The following is a 17,722-nucleotide window of genomic DNA, read 5'->3' on the forward strand; positions in this document are numbered from 1 at the left end:
ATCTTACGGAAAAGGCTAAAGCAGAAGCCTTACCGTTTACAATTGCTACAAGCCCTGACACCCGATGACAATGTCAAACGCTTTGAATTTTCAGCGCGGTTGCAACAGCTCATGGAAGAGGATGCGTTCAGTGCGAAACTTGTTTTCAGTGATGAAGCAACATTTTTTCTTAATGGTGAAGCGAACAGACACAATGTGCGAATCTGGACAGTAGAGTATCCTCACGCATTCGTGCAGCAAATTCGCCATTCACCAAAAGTTAACGTGTTTTGTGCAATCTCACAGTTTAAAGTTTACAGCCCATTTTTCTTCTGCGAAAAAAACATTACAGGACACGTGTATCTGGACATGCTGGAAAATTGGCTCATGCCACAACTGGAGACCGACAGCGCCGACTTCATCTTTCAACAGGATGATGCTCCACCGCACTTCCATCATGATGTTCGGCATTTCTTAAACAGGTGATTGGAAAACCGATGGATCGGTTGTGGTGGAGATCATGATCAGCAATTCATGTCATGGCCTCCACGCTCTCCCGACTTAACTCCATGGGATTTCTTTCTGTGGGGTTATGTGGAAGATTCAGTGTTTAAACCTCCTCTACCAAGAAATGTGCCAGAACTGCGAGCTCACATCAACGATGCTTTCGAACTCGTTGATGGGGACATGCTGCGCCGAGTGTGGGAGGAACTTGATTATCGGCTTGATGTCTGCCGAATCACTAAAGGGGCACATATCGAACATTTGTAAATTGCCTAAAAAACTTTTTGAGTTTTTGTATGTGTGTGCAAAGCATTGTGAAAATATCTCAAATAATAAAGTTATTGTAGAGCTGTGAAATCGCTTCAATCATTTGTAATAACCCTGTATATATGCAATGGAATATATCACCATTTAAAAATTAGCCACAACCACAAAATTTTGGAAGTGAATGTAACACTTTGTGTTAGTGTAATAAAAGAGATTTTTCTCACTGCTTTTTACATAGTTCAAAATACAATGATAGCTTGCAAAACCAATCCATGTCTTAATGTAGAAGCTGTGAATAAATAGTTGGCCTAAGAACTAACCAAAAAGGTCTATACTCATGCCAGCAGCCTCCAATCAGCCACCAAGTAAACAGACCAAATAAATATCCAGAGTGTGTGTCAAAAATCACAGCCAGATATAGAGGAATACAGTGTTTGTGGTAGTTGTAAGCAAAGCACATTCTGAACTGAATGAGCTCCACTGGACAATGAGCTGTATTATCCATGTGACATCCTCAATTACACCCACGTGACTGCCTTCCTATGCCATCTCACAATAGTAGGTGCAGCTTGTGGCAGCAGTGATCTCAGGCTATCGATTTCACTGTCCGAAGATGGAGATATAGCAGCAAAAATTGAGGAAGTTGAGGGAAATATGGAGTACTGAAAATATCACCAAAGAAGACAGTGCAGTGGCAATCCAGAAAGCAAAATGAAGCTCCAACAACATAAAGATCGATGTCTCCAGCACATTTCTACCATCTGACCAATGAAATGCTGCTCCCTCAAACTATCATAGTGATTTCACAAGTGGATCCAACAATACACAGATGTGTGTGTCTTCCAGTCTGTTTGCTATAGTTCATTGTAATTCTCACTTTTAACTGCACTTTAAGTGGATGTGGGATATGTGGTCATTGAGTGTAATGCTGTTGCTGGATTTTTCTACCAACTGGCCGTTTATGGGTAGTGCAAGTAGTATTAGTACTTATTCAACTTTGTACAGTTCTTTTGCCTACTGTTACAATAATTACCATATGGTACTCTCTCATTTCCTTCAGTGACTCCTTTCTCTCCATACACCAGGCTTTCATTAAGCATCATATTGTTAAATTAATTTAGTAAAATATGCCACTGTGACACACTGTGTTTGCCTCGTGTACAGAGTATATATTTGATAATAATTTTTTCCTTTTCATTTTTCGAAGTGTTGGAAGTTATTTTACATACTGCACTTTTTTATTAAATGGAGTTCAACATATTTTATTAACAGAATTTTGTTGTGTTTGGAAATCTACAAATCCAAGTTAAAACAATTTTTTTTCCAGTCATTATTGGTGTTTCAGTTACAAGGTTTCAAATCAATCCGTGGAACTGAATTGATTCTAATAAATTACTTTCCACATTTCATTTACTAACGAAGCAACACTATAACAGTGGTTTAATGTCCAGTGTGAAATGAGCAGATGAATGTTCTGCTGTCAGTCAAATCCTTTTTACACTTTGCTATTCATTGAAAAAAAAATTAATTGATATAGTACAATTCTGTTTAATAAACTGTTTTATTTCAAGCTAATTATTAGCACACATAACAAGTTATTGGAACATATTAGTAATTCTACATTATGCAACAGTCATATGCTACCACTTTATTAGTTTCGTGAGTTCTAAGTTTGTATCAAAACCATGGTATATCATTATAAATATACTTCTATTCTTAATTTATGTCTTCAAAAGCCCTCTTCTCCAGCAGGTCTGAGAATGATGTCATGGATCTGAAAAACCAAGAAGAAAAATATGTGAAATACAAACATTTGTCCAGTTGAAATGAAGTGTGTAGTACAAAAAAGTTTCAATCAGCTACAATGCTTATCATATATTTTTCTAATCTGCGTAATAATTGTTACATCAAAATTGTTATTGATAATAAGGAACAACCTAAATATTAAATGAAATAATATATTGGTATTATATAGTGTTATGATAAGCAACATGATTCCAAAGTAAAAGGTTACTTATTTTTTGTGTCTATGAGTATACTGAAATTCCATTGTTTAACATAACTCCCTCCCAAACTCTCTCTCTCTCTCTCTCTCTCTCTCTCTCTCTTTCTCATCAATCAATCAAGTTCTGTTTTCATATATTTTTAACTGAGTTGGTCTAGAAGACTTCAGTAGCATTCAACAGTTAATTTTGTATCATTTGCGAAGTAATAAGTAAAGAGAACACCTTTCAGCAGCTTTAAATACTCTTTCCAGTAGCAAATGTAAGCTGCTACATCAAAAAGAGCCAGAGCTACCAGTGGTCACTTGCTGCCAAAACTGGAAAAATTCTAGGAAACCACTGTAGGTACAAATTTACAAGATATTGACGTATGAAATTATGTTAATAGAGTTCCAACAATCATATATGAAATTGCTTTGCCATTTATGTTACAGCACATCAATTTCCAACCAATTTTGCGCTTCAGGATTAGTTTCTGGCATGAATTTGCGGCCCACGTCCCATTCAAGACATTGGTCAGTTTACAAAAATCAGTTGGCTTCTTTCAAAAACTTTCCAAATGGAAGCAACGGAAGCAAAATCCTTGCACACAGTTAATTCATCATGTAATTTACCATACTATCCTTTCTATTATGTCTCATCTGGCTGCAATTGTGGGAAGTCCATCTTGTGGATCTTCTTCAAGAGGGGTACAGCACTTTTGAGTTCACCTACTACTGGTTCAGTTGTTGAAACTGAAGAATTAGACTTCTTGTAAACATTCATCAACTTTGCATGAGTTTTTGTTAGCAAGCCTGCAGCTATCAAGGGTGCAGGGTGCAGTTGTAATGTTGACACCAATGACTTCTGTTATTTGGGTCCTGAGGCTATCCTCAGTTCCTGCAGGAGGCTGGTAGGAATGGTGAAGAGTGCTGGCCTTGCTCACAGGGTGCAAGCAGAGCTTATGATTTGCAGTGTCATACCCTGAGTTACTTGACTGGGATCCTTGGGTTTAAGCCAAGTGGGGGATCTCAACCAGAGGTTCCGTCGATTCTGTGATAGTCTCGACTGTAGATATCTGGACTTGCATTATGGGGCAGAAGATTGTAGAGGTCGATACAGATAGCTAATGTTCCTTGTATAAACACTCACCAGTCAAGAGACAGAGAGCAAAATCAAATCATTTATAAGATTTTAATATTAAATTTCCAAAGACTGTAACAAAGTACCTGGATTTACAGCCCTCCAGGAAAGCTGTCATGTTCAAATTATACTTGGAACCAACAGCTGGATGAAATCTAAAGTAGAAAGACTTGACCTATTTAATTACACTTGGAACCAACAGCTGGATGAAATCTAAAGTAGAAAGACTTGAACTATTTAATGAAGCATGGAATGTGTATATAAAAGACACGTTAGAGATTGTAGGAGGGAGAGGGTTCATTACAGTCAACAAAAATATTTTCTATATCAAGGTCAAGGTTGAGTCCGACTGCAAAGTTATCTGGACATGAGTAATTGTCCTACCAGCCACGAATTCCACTGAACTAGTTGTAGAATCACTCAAAGAATGTCTGCTTTCGGCAGCACAGAGTTAGCCCCCCTCCCCCCAAAATCAAGCAAAATTAGTTAGATTCAATGTTAACCTACCAAATACACACTGGGATATTGTTGCGCGTCATATGGACAGCAGACAGTCTTGTGAAATAGTTCTGAACACTTTCTCTAAAAGCTGCCATGGACAACTAGTGCAACGAGCCACATGGTATGGAAATATTTTAGACCTCATAACTACAAACAGGGTGACCTTCTCAAAAGTGTCAGTATAGCGACAAGGATTAGCAATCACGATTCATTGTAGCCATGATGACTACTAAAGTTAACAAACCCATTGAGAAGGCTTGGAGATATTTAATGCTGTAAAGATCAGACAAGCAGTTGTTAGCATCCTACTTAGGCAGTGAATGGACACTTTCTAGTGCCAGTGCGATGGAATAGAGTAATTATAACCATAGTTTAAACTGACTGTAATTCAGTCTCTGGAAAAGTATGTGTCAAGTAAGTGGTTTGAGGATGGAAAATGCTCACTGTGATTTAGTAACAAAATGCAGAAAAAGCTAAGAGGAAAAAGAGATTTCTGCACTCGCGGTTCAAAAAAGAATGCAGAAATGTCAATAGATAAACTTTAGTAAAAATTCACACATCTGTAAAAAGATTGGTACACAAAGCATGTAACAATTTCCTTTATGAGACGTTAATGAAAGATCATGGTAGCAAAAAGAAATCTGAAGTTTTAAATTTCATGTTTATAAATCATTTGCAGAGGAGAATTGTAGATATACCGTTCTTTGATTACTTCACAAACTCCCATATGGAGGGCATCCTTGTTGTTTAAAAGTAGCTGAAAGAGTTGAAAATGAATATGTCACTGGATCCAGGTGGAATCCCAATTTGGTTTTACTCTTTGCTATTGACCCCATACTTAGCTTGTGTTTATCATAATTCTCTCGTCAAGATGAAAGTCCCAAGTGATTGGAAAAAAAGTGCAGATGGCTCTGTATAATGAAGGGGCAAAAGAATGGACCCACATAATTACAACCTACTATCCTTGTGTCAGTTTGCTGCAGAATTCTTTAGCATATTCTAAGTTTGAATATAACAAAGTTTTCTTTAGAGAGGAAAGCTTCTATCCACAAATCAACAAGTATTAAGAAAGCACTGTTCATCTGAAACTTAGCTTACCCCTTTCTTGCACTTAGTATTGTGAATCATGGATGAAAGATAACTGACAGATTCCATATTCCTAGATTTGCAGAAAGCGTTTGACACAGTGCTGCACTGTACACTGTTAACTAATGTCTGAGCATAGGTAATGGGTTTTCAGATATCTGTGTGGCTCAAAGAATTTTATCAGTAATAGCACCCAGTGTCTTGTCCTGGACAGTAAGTATTCATCTGAGACAAAGAGAGCTCTTGTACTCTGTATACATAAACCATCTGATGGTTGGGGGAGCAGCAACCTGGATATTTCTGTTGATGGTGCCATACTGCATGTGAAAGTATTGTCCTTGAGTTACTGTAGGAGAATGCAGAGTGACTTGAATAGAATTTCTATTTAACATTATGAATGGAAGCTTGGTCTAGATGTGGAAAAATTTAAGTTAATGCAGATGAATAGTAAAAAAATCCTGCAGTGTTCAGATACAGTATTTATGATGTGTTGCTTCATATGGTCACCTTGATTAAATATCTAGGTGTTACACTGCAGAGCAGCATAAATTGAAATGAGCATGTAAGGTCAGTTGCAGGGAAGGTGAATGGTCAACTTCAGTTTATTGAGACAATCCTATAAAGGAGACCTTGCACAGAACACTCGTATGTCTCATTCTCGAGTTTTTCTCAAGTGTATGGGATCCCCACCAGGTAATCTGACAAAAGATGATGTCCTAAAAGTTACACTCCGTCAGTTCAGAGGCATACTGGTAGATTTGTTACCAGGAGATTTAATCAACACCCAGGTGTTGCAGAAATGCTTCTTGAACTGAAATAGGAATTTGTACTTTTTGGGAAATGCTCTTGATAAAGTTTAGACAACCTGCATTTTCAGCAGTCTGCAGAACAATCCTACTGTCACCAACATACATTTTGTATAACAATTTCAAACACAAGGTCAGAGAAATTAAGGCTCATTTGGATGCATACAGAAAGCCACTTTTCCCTCACTCCATTTCTGAGGAGAACAGGAAAGGGAATGACTAACACTTGTACAATGTTTTCAGCACCATGCAACAAACATGTACAGCATAAGTACTTTAAAAATAGCTATAAAAATAACCTGCTGATCAAGTTCACTGTGGATTAAATTATTGTCTAACATGTACCAACATAACAAAAATCAAAATGTCACATTTATATTAGCACTGTCATCATGTCAGGCTATGAAATTTTCATCTTCAGAAGCATCTTTCAGAAGAAGATTTATAATGTCTGCCCACTTCAAATACATTCCACATTCTACTCCTTCATGGTGGGATCTTTTCAACACAACAAGTATCCCAAGCAGCCTTTGCCCAGTGTAAGGATGACATTAGTTATTGAATCGGCCCAGTGAAGAAGCAATATGATACCCACTATAAAGTAATTTGGTAATCGCAAAATTGTAGCAACGTGCTCTACCCTCAAGGACAGAGGGTTTTCTTCTTTCTCACCTGAAGAAAGAGTTTTTAGTTCATGTTTCAGTTAACTGTAACAGGATTTGCATCTCTTGCAGGTACAGTATGTGATCAAAAGTATCCGGACACCCCCAAAAAACTATGTTTTTCATATTAGGTGCATTATGCTGCCAACTGCTGACAGGTACTCCATATCAGCAACCTCACTACTCATTAGACATCATGAGAGAGCAGAATGGGGTGCGCCGTGGAACTCGTGGACTTCAAATATGGTCATGTGATTGGGTGTCACTTTTGTCATACGTCTGTACATGAGATTTTCACACTCCTAACCATCCCTAGGTCCACTGTTTCTGATGTGTTAGTGAAGTGGAAACGTGAAGGGACATGCACAGCACAGCACAAAAGTGTACAGGCCAACCTCGTCTGTTGACTGACAGAGACCACCAACAGTTGAAGAGGGTCGTAATGTGTAATAGACAGGCATATATCCAGACCATCGCACAGGAATTCCAAACTGCATCAGGATCCACTGCAAGTACTACGACAGTTAGGCAGAAGGTGAGAAAACTTTAATTTCATGGCCAAGAAGCTGCTCATAAGCCACATATCACGCCGGTAAATGCCAAATGACACCTCGCTTGTTGTAAGGTGCGTAAACATTGGACAACTGAACAGTGGAAAAATATTGTGTGAAGTAATGAATCACGGTACACAATGTGGCAATCTGATAGTAGGATGTGGGTTTGGCGATTGTCCAATGAATGTCATCTGCCGGTGGGTGTAGTGCCAACAGCAAAATTTGGATGTGGTGGTGTTATGGCGTGGTTGTGTGTTTCATTATGCTGACGCTGGTGTACTGATGGGCCTTATCCTTGGCCGGGGGGGGGGGGGGGGGGGGGTAGAGTTCTAGCTTGGTACAGCCTTCCCTCCTATTCCTTGTGGGGTGTGTGAAGGTGTTTCCTGTCTTAAGGATCTGTCCTGGTGCGGTTTGTCGATTATTCCTGACAGCTGGCATGCGAACATGCTAGTGGTGGACTTTGTTCTTTTGAGTTTTCTTCCCCTCGCGCGTGACTTGTTGAATTGCTGCCTCGAGCTCTGCTGTCAGTTACCTCTCGCTGTTGCGAGCCTCCTTCCTCAGCCGTACAACTGCGTCTTCCGGGATGTAGTTCCAGTGGCACGGTGTGAAAATGGGGTTCACCTTGATGATGTCCAGATCCTTCCTCGTGGTGATTTCGAGCATTATTGTCCGGTGTCCACTACAGAGGTCTAGCGGCCTATGTGGTAGTGAAGGCTTCTGCTCCCCTTCAACCTGGGCAAAGAGGTATGGGTTTTTCTGCACGTTGAAGCACCCATCCCACAGCATGGTGGCGATCTTCTTCAGCACCACTGGCATGCTGGTGCTGTCGAGGAATGGGATGACATTGGTACGCAGTTTCCCAGCCTCTTCTTCGTGTTTCCCCAGGTGTTTTACCTACTCGTCAAGAGTTGGGGAAGGAGAGGGCGGTGCCACGTCCATGGGCATCTCCCCGGTCTCCTGTATTGCTACAGGTTTCGGGGCGACGTCCGTTTGAGTCGCCACGTCCGTTCGCGGCGGACCATCCATCTGGGTCACCGCGTCCATCCCTGCTTGTCGACCCACCGTGGAGGTGGCGTTGGGGGCAAGTGTCTTCTTCATCGCCAACCTGAGTTCCTCTCACAGCTGTTGAAGCTATCGGTGAATAGCGACGAGCTACTTCTGCGTGGCTGCCGTCTCTGCCGCTGGGCGGGCCTCCAGTCTAGCCAACTACTTGTTGCCGCGTTCATTTTCCCCCTGTAGAGAGAGATTGTGGGGCCACAACCTCTTCCTTATGTGCCATTTTTCTTGCGGCAGCTTGTGTCTTCTTTAGGTACGCGCAGCTGCGCAAGTTTGCAGCGTGTGCACCACCGCAGTTCACGCACATGGACACGACGTGTTACGGTTTATCGCAGGCATGCGTGTCATGCACCTTGGTGCACTTCAGACACGCGACTGCGCCCTTGCACGTCCTGGTGACGTGCCCATCTCCCACCAGTGTGAGCAGGAGCTTGGCCATGGCAGCCAGCTTGCATCCCTTTCCGCGTCCCGACAAGGTGTTGAGCTAGTGGCATTGGCGTGCGTGAGTGTCGGTAACGAAGTGAGCCACAGCGAGTCGAGCAGTGGAGTGTGCGTGTGTGGTCGCGTGCATGTGTTTTTCATGGAGAGGGCTTGCACCCCTTGTTGTTTTGCATGGCCCTATCACAGCACAGGCCTACATTGATATTTTAAGCACCTTCTTGCTTCCCACTGTTGAAAAGCAACTGCATCTTTTAACACAATTGAGCACTTGTTCATAATGCACGGTTTGTGGCGGATGGTTGCACGAAAATAACATCCCTGTAATGGACTGGCCTGCACAGAGTCCTGACCTGAGTCCTATAGAACACTTTCGAGACATTTTGGAATGCTGACTTCGTACCAGGCCTCACCAACCAACATTGATACCTCTCCTCTGTGCAGCACTCCGCGAAGAATTGGCTGCCATTCCCCAAGAAGATTGAATGTATGTCTGCGCCAGCATTAACTGACGGAGGGTGCCACTAACTTGCAAGTCATTTTTCAGGCAGGTGTCTGGATGCTTTTGGTGGCATAGTGTAAGAACTGACCTGCCCATCTTTTCTAATATAATGAAGTATTTCAACAACATGTAATCTAGTGTGTTTTTGTTAAACTAGGGCATCTCTTGTAACATATAATGAAAAGTACCTGGCATGTTACAGACTAAAATTCCTTTCTAGATTCTTTCATTTCAATGGCTATTATTTTTATTGTAATGCTCGAACAATTTCTGAAAACGAAAATCAAGAGTGAACCACATCCATGATGGTGACAAACAGAATGTGCCACACAAAGACCATGTACTGTCTCCAAACTAACCCGAGGAGCGTCATGACTAAACCTAGGGTTTTTGTTGCAGGAGATTTGCCAAATCACATATCTTAAACATTATGAGTATTTGTTCTGAAGATGTTCTTTTTAGAGCCCATGTTTACTAAATATTTTATCTTGTTTTGGTCCATACTACCTCCTCGCAAAATATGGAAGGAAAAGAGCTCGTAGTAGAAGAGATGCATTTCACAGTATCAATGAAGAAGAAGAAGTGCTCATAGCTCTTATATTTTCCAAGAGACAGTCAACACTCCAAAATAATTAACTATTTAACTGACTGAAATATGATGACATTGTCTTTCAGCCTTAAAATCACAGCTGCTAGAAATTTATTTGATATTTCTATCATAGAGCATATATCCACACACAATTCTTATTAGCATGCTTTACCTTCATCAGAAAACAACTTTGTGACAAATCCAAAAAAGAAATATTAACCAAAATGTTCTAGATGAAATGTTTCATTGTGGATGAATGAGCCAGAGGGATCATCAAATCTTTAGTACTGTAAAGTTGATCAGTTTCATGGAAACAAAACCTTACTGGTCTGAAACACAGGAGGCATGAAGAAAACAAAACAATACAAGATTAAGTTTAATAACACCTATTTTTCAAGAAATAACTGAGTCACATTAATCTAAAACTTTGACCTTCATGATCCATTTCTAACAGGGATGTGTGAAATAAAATTAATGGATTTGTCTGGCAGTGTATGTTGTGTAACAAAATTTAAATAGTTAACAATATTTTTGACTTTGGTCACCAAAGTGAAATTCAACATGCATCACACTTAAAAGCTTTCTGAAATTTCTTCAGGGATTCAGATCTGATTTCAGCATTGCATTTGAACATATTATGCGATGAGGCAGAAATTGCATACTGATAATAGGATATACTTGTACTGCACTTCAGCACTTAGCAGCAAGCTGGTCTGCTCTGTAAAAAGACTCACCTGGACACGTTCTGGGACAGACAGGACATATTCAACAGCATCTGCTATGTCCTCAGGCAGCATGTGTGCATGACTGGCAAACACTGTGTCGCTTGCTGCAGAGTGGAGATTACCCCTGTCTAATATTTCAGTCTTCACGAGCCCTGGGCTAATAGCCTGTGCATAGACAAATATAGTGATTAAGAGAAATTTTATTTTAATATTCATCAGCAACTAAAAGAATCGAGACTACTACTACTACCACCACCACCACCACCACCACCACCACCACCACCACGACTACCACCACCACCACCACTACTGTTGTTGTTGCTGCTACTGGTACTACTACAAGTGTTTAGTTTTCAACAGACAAAGGTGCTCTGAGAAGACACTCCATTTCACATTGTATTCGTGACATGCTGTTTTTACTATAACTCAGTTTTGTACTGCGCTGTCCTACTGTGTAGGAAGTGACAGCTTATACTGTTCATGAAGAAATTGAGAACAATCCACCTTGAACCCCCAACAACTGAAATATTTTTAGCAGTGTTTATACATCAGTAAAATACATTGGACTACATTGCAGCTCCAACAGTCACTTTTAGTCATTCCTCTCTCTCTAAACTGTATTCTGGTACAATTCGTAAGTCACTTCATTAGGAAGTAATGTGGGGATTTCTTATTATGATGTTGCTGAGATGGCATACTTTTCTCTGGCCTGTGGATGATGTTTCAAATATACACTCCTGGAAATGGAAAAAAGAACACATTGACACCGGTGTGTCAGACCCACCATACTTGCTCCGGACACTGCGAGAGGGCTGTACAAGCAATGATCACACGCACGGCACAGCGGACACACCAGGAACCGCGGTGTTGGCCGTCGAATGGCGCTAGCTGCGCAGCATTTGTACACCACCGCCGTCAGTGTCAGCCAGTTTGCCGTGGCATACGGAGCTCCATCGCAGTCTTTAACACTGGTAGCATGCCGCGACAGTGTGGACGTGAACCGTATGTGCAGTTGACGGACTTTGAGCGAGGGCGTATAGTGGGCATGCGGGAGGCCGGGTGGACGTACCGCCGAATTGCTCAACACGTGGGGCGTGAGGTCTCCACAGTACATCGATGTTGTCGCCAGTGGTCGGCGGAAGGTGCACGTGCCCGTCGACCTGGGACCGGACCGCAGCGACGCATGGGTGCACGCCAAGATCGTAGGATCCGACGCAGTGCCGTAGGGGACTGCACCACCACTTCCCAGCAAATTAGGGACACTGTTGCTCCTGGGGTATCGGCGAGGACCATTCGCAACCGTCTCCAGGAAGCTGGGCTACGGTCCCGTACACCGTTAGGCCGTCTTCTGCTCACGCCCCAACATCGTGCAGCCCGCCTCCAGTGTTGTCACGACAGGCGTGAATGGAGGGACGAATGGAGACGTGTCGTCTTCAGCGATGAGAGTCGCTTCTGCCTTGGTGCCAATGATGGTTGTATGCGTGTTTGGCGCCGTGCAGGTGAGCACCACAATCAGGACTGCATACGACCGAGGCACACAGGGCCAACACCCGGCATCATGGTGTGGGGAGCGATCTCCTACACTGGCCGTACACCGCTGGTGATCGTCGGGGGGACACTGAATACTGCACGGTATATCCAAACCGTCATCAAACCCATCGTTCTACCATTCCTAGACCGGCAAAGGAACTTGCTGTTCCAACAGGACAATGCACGTCCGCATGTATCCCGTGCCACTCAACGTGCTCTAGAAGGTGTAAGTCAACTACCCAGGCCAGCAAGATCTCCGGATCTGTCCCCCATTGAGCATGTTTGGGACTGGATGAAGTGTCGTCTCACGCGGTCTGCACGTCCAGCACGAACGCTGGTCCAACTGAGGCGCCAGGTGGAAATGGCATGGCAAGCCGTTCCACAGGACTACATCCAGCATCTCTACGATCGTCTCCATGGGAGAATAGCAGCCTGCATTGCTGCGAAAGGTGGATATACACTGTACTAGTGCCGACATTGTGCATGCTCTGTTGCCTGTGTCTATGTGCCTGTGGTTCTGTCAGTGTGATCATGTGATGTATCTGACCCCAGGAATGTGTCAATAAAGTTTCCCCTTCCTGGGACAATGAATTCACGGTGTTCTTATTTCAATTTCCAGGAGTGTATAACACCATTGGGTGGATGTTTGATATGTGTGTTTCTGAAATATAGCATTGTCTTCGTACTATATTGGATCATACTGAATTGAAGGAAGTGGCAGTGTGATAACCACCAACAAAGATGCTAAGTTTAACATCCATGTCTAATTGCCCCTTATGCTTACATTACACAAGACCCTGTAGCAATGTATGAAATAAATCTCAGAATGCAAGTGAACAGAGAGATTCCTTGGAATTGAAAGCCATTAGAGTCCCTCGCCTTGCCTCTTTGATTTTCTTATCCTACCGGTTGGTGGTGAAACTTGTAAATTCTGACTTATTTTTCAATTGTTATCTACATATTGTGATGCAAAAAAAAAAAAAAAGAATACTGTGTGAGACACATTTGTACCAGCCACCAGATACAGACGTGCACTCATTAAAATCCAGGTTGCAGTTGAACTCATAAAATATCAAAGACTTGCATTCCCTATAACAAAAATTGTAATCTTATTGTCAGAGCTATTGTTACAGTAGTTGTTCAAATACAATTCTGTCAGATTGACATGTCCTCAATGAGAAGCCAAGTTCTAGAAATAATATTCAAGTCAACAAAAACGAAAGAGAGGGAATGACCTGCAGCAGGAGCAGCCACAGATATGACAAGGGGCCTTTTAAATATTATCCAGCTACAGGGCCAGATGGTAGGGGTCAGAATGGTGCAACAAGAGAAGCCCTGTGAAATAGTTTGGGAGACAAACTTAATGAAGCAAGGTCCATAGCCAATAAAGAAATATGTTAAGTGACATAATTTATGAAGCAAGAGCCTTAGATGACAATGAAATAAATATGGGACAGAGTTAATGAAGGGAATCATTAGATGATATGAAGTAAGTAATATAATAGAGGGAGGGGTCTAAGGTAAAAGGGACAAGAACTGAGACAGGATGAGAGCATAAGCTGTGAGGAGAGACAGACAGAAGGCTTATGATGAGGATGATGTTATGCCATGATAGCTGCATACCACATAGGATAAGCTTCCTATCCCCTTCACTAAGTATCTGAAAGATACCTCAAGAATGACACACCAGAGTAGCCAGTAAGGTGATGTGAAGCCTTTTGACACTACAGCATGTCCTTGGGGGGTCTGAAGGGAAAAGCCAATAGAACTCAAGGACCAGGCATCTAGAGGAGGAGAAATATAGAAGAATGTGTAGTCAGGCTGTAGGCAGTGTGGATTAGACATGAAAAACTTTCGTGGGCTGAATCAGGCAGGGGAATATGCTGGGGTTGCTGAGAAGAAGTTAATTAGCTGCAACGGCTCTTCTGATCTTGAATTTCATGTACGAGGGTTTCTGTAAGCAGACAATAATGTGATAAACAGTCACTGTCTCTGTGTAAGGACTTGCAGAGGCATTTCAGCTGGGGAAATCATCCGTATAATTGATATTTTGAAATAAATTTAGAAGTCAATTGCAATTCCAGTTAGGACAAACCTCTGTCACTCAGTCCCTTGCAAAAACCACACTTGGGACACAACAAAATTCATTTGTCTTTAGATGGCATATGGTGATTACTGAATTGTTTTTGGCATCATCACAATAATGTCTCACTTCCATTAGTGGTGGTCAGATCCACACCAACATATTTCTATGAAACAATTCTTGGCCCCCTGCCTTTCCAACTCATTGAATCTTGGAGTGGGGATGTATGGTTATGACAAGAATAGTAAACTGTTGTCATACATATCCTTCATGACCTGGATACCAGATGGCATATTGTAGCAGGATAACGCGAGTCACCACAGTGCGAGCCCACACCACAAATGTTTTGAGCAATGTGTAAAAAGGAAGGAAGACTAGGTTTAATGCCATGACGACATTGAGGTCATGAGAGATGAATAACAAGGTCTGATTCTGTCAAGGCTGGGGAAGGAAATTGGCCATGCCCTTTCAAAGGCGAGGTGGTGTGGCCGAGCAGCTCTAGGCGCTTCAGTCTGGAACCACGCGACCGCTACAGTTGCAGGTTCGAATCCTGCCTCAGGCATGGATGTGTATGATGACGTTCTTAGTTTAAGTAGTTCTAAGTTCTAGGGGACTGATGACCTCAGCTGTTAAGTCCCATAGTGCTCAGGGACATTTGAACCATTTTGAAACCTTTCAAAGGAACCATCCCAGCATTTGCTAACCACTGCACCACCTCACTCAGTGAGCAATGTTTTGACCCTGTGACTGACCTGTTAGGTCCTCTGATAGAGCATGTCGGGGATGTGATAGAAAGATGCATACTTTAATAACAGCCTACATCAGTAACCTTCATGAATTAATACAACATGTTTCAAACATGGACAGAAATTTCTCAAGATAACATTTGGAGGCTGTTTACTTGCATTGCACAATCAACACAAGAGTGTATTTGTACCCTTTGGGGTCATACCTCTTACTGATAATGATGGGCATCAGTTCTGAATCAATTAATACCCATTGTGCAGTGTACATTGCTACAAAGTTTGACAAATATCAGGCTAGAGTGTCATGGTGTAATGTTTTCCATTTCCACCAGTGTTCATTTGCCTAAGGTGCAAGAAGTGACAACTAACAGAGCAAAAAGGAAAAAAAAATTGAGACTGACAAGACTGAGTGAGTAACGAACCCCTGTTATTGGATTTGTGATTTGACATTTAGCTGCCAAGTCACACTGTTCACACACATGCTCTCAAAAGAAGCTAGTGGGCCACAAAACTTGATATTTATCAGACCATCTCAAATCGTATGCCCTTTAAGCTTACCATATCTACTAGGACCAAGTACTTTGATAGCCTGGAAGCAGTCATTGGCCATTGTAATATTGGTGATGTTAGGTTTCTAATTTGAGAGCAGGTGCATTTTTGTATAATCAGCACATCTCTGGAGGCATGTGGAAGCAGTCAGAATTTAGAGGAGTGGAGTTGTGTGAGACAGTAATGAATATGAGATAAATGTAGATGAGTTAAGTAGAGGAAAAGTGACAAGAGAGAGAATATTTATTAGTAATGTGGATGAATACTTTGGGATTAGGAGTTATTAAAAAATGTAGTGCTCTGATTTAAAGTGGCACAAAAGATTAAAGTTAGCAATGGGATCTGGCTGATAAGGGAATAGTAATTGTCATTCATGATGTTTCGTCTAATTTTTTGTGGTTTTCATGGAGAACAATCCAGAACAACACTTTCCATAAGGAAAATGGCTTTGCAACAATAGTGACCTGTGGAAACTGAAGCTGTTAAGATTGAAATACGTGTCAAATAAATAGTGATTAAATTTACATAATTTGTTCATTCTGAGTTACTGAATATAAACAGTGTGAATACTATTTTTTTCTTTGAATTGAAGTAAATATATACAAGATTTGTTTAATTTGAAGCAGGGAAATGATTTGGCACTAGACACATGCTCAAAGCTCTTAACCTTTCTGCATTTAGCTGTATGACAGATTCTGATTGCTTTAGTTAAGGTTGAGACCATTAATATGTCAATTGAAATATAGGTCAGAGTAGGGGTGGAAGCTTACAGCCCTCACTCTGTAAGACTTGTAGTGAAGCAAGTTCTTTGTTTTCTGCCTCACTCTTAATATCAGGAAGGTGCTCTACATTCGGTCAGCACAGCTGAATGGTTTTGATTACAAGAGCAATTACTCCCTTATGCCATCTACATCCAACACAGCTGGATGACACCACATTGTTATGCAATCATTTGAAAGTAATATTTTTTATTATAGCCTTATTATCAAAAAGTTGTGATAGGTGCAAAGAAATACCATCTGGCAAAATTTCAAGAAGGTGAAGTAAATAATTTTTGAGTTATTACATGTGTTTTGTGCTTTACAAGCAGTAGGGAATAAATAGAGAAGGTTCAAATTTACCAGAAACCTGTAATATGATATAAACAACATTTTAATGTTTAATGAATAATTTCAGTAAAAAGTAATGTTATGCAAATTCTAGTAGATTTAATGTTGCTTAACTGCCTCCTGGATTTGACTAATAGTCTTAAAATTCTAGTATGTTGTAGACACCAGAATTTAATAATTTCTTGTGGCCCTTCAATGTTGTATTATAAATATTTCATCCACAGTCCATCTTCATAGGATTCTTTCTGAGCACATAGGTATTCACATCATGTCTTTCAAAAATTATAATTGTTTTATTTTCCAAGATAGGGTGATAAGATTTACCTTGCTTTGGTCAGGAGAAGATCTTCTTTCTGCCGAATATGATTCGGTCACTGAAAAATCTCAGATGGGAAGGAAATGATCAGCTTTAATGATCAGAAGGGGTATGGCTGCTAGAGAAGCTATTGGCATTAAATGTTCAGAGCGGGGTGCTCCCTACGTCATCCACACTCATGAACTAAATCTGCCCCTATGGACTGCAGGCAAAGGACTGCTCTACAAGCTACTTGCATTGGAGGAACAACATGGCTGTGATGACACCATATCTACAGTATGGCCGATTAGAGCGGAGCGCCACAGGTGTCTGCACTTGGGCCCCTGTTATACTTACTGTAGACCGTGAATGTTCTGAAGATGGCAAGAGTTCAACTGACATTATACGTCAAGAATACTGAGCTGTTTGCATGAGGCATCACCCACAGATACAACAGCACCACTTGTGATGAGGTAGGCACATAGACCACAAAATGGAGGCCTAAGTCAATTTGGGCATAGGCCAGGCAGTTGTAATAACATGAGCTATTAAGATCTTAAAAACAATAAGGCACCTGTGGAAGATCAGAGCCAGGTGGAACTTCTCAAATATGGTG

The 17,722-nt window shown here is 41.3% G+C and overlaps 1 protein-coding gene across 1 annotated transcript in view; it reads right to left on the reverse strand.

Moving 5' to 3' along the window:
- Positions 1–2,393: 2,393 nt before the first annotated feature.
- The window catches only part of LOC124712379 (farnesol dehydrogenase-like), a 60,610-nt gene continuing 45,281 nt past the window's right edge, over positions 2,394–17,722 (reverse strand). Inside the window, exons 5-6 of the mRNA XM_047242674.1 lie at positions 10,804–10,959; positions 2,394–2,524 (exon numbers count right to left, since the gene is read on the reverse strand). Of these exons, the coding sequence (XP_047098630.1) occupies positions 2,480–2,524; positions 10,804–10,959 (201 nt within the window). The 3' untranslated portion in view covers positions 2,394–2,479. The remainder of the gene's footprint in view (positions 2,525–10,803; positions 10,960–17,722) is intronic.

Source organism: Schistocerca piceifrons, chromosome 8 (genome assembly GCF_021461385.2).
Source record: "Schistocerca piceifrons isolate TAMUIC-IGC-003096 chromosome 8, iqSchPice1.1, whole genome shotgun sequence".
Taxonomy (NCBI): Eukaryota; Metazoa; Arthropoda; class Insecta; order Orthoptera; family Acrididae; genus Schistocerca; species Schistocerca piceifrons.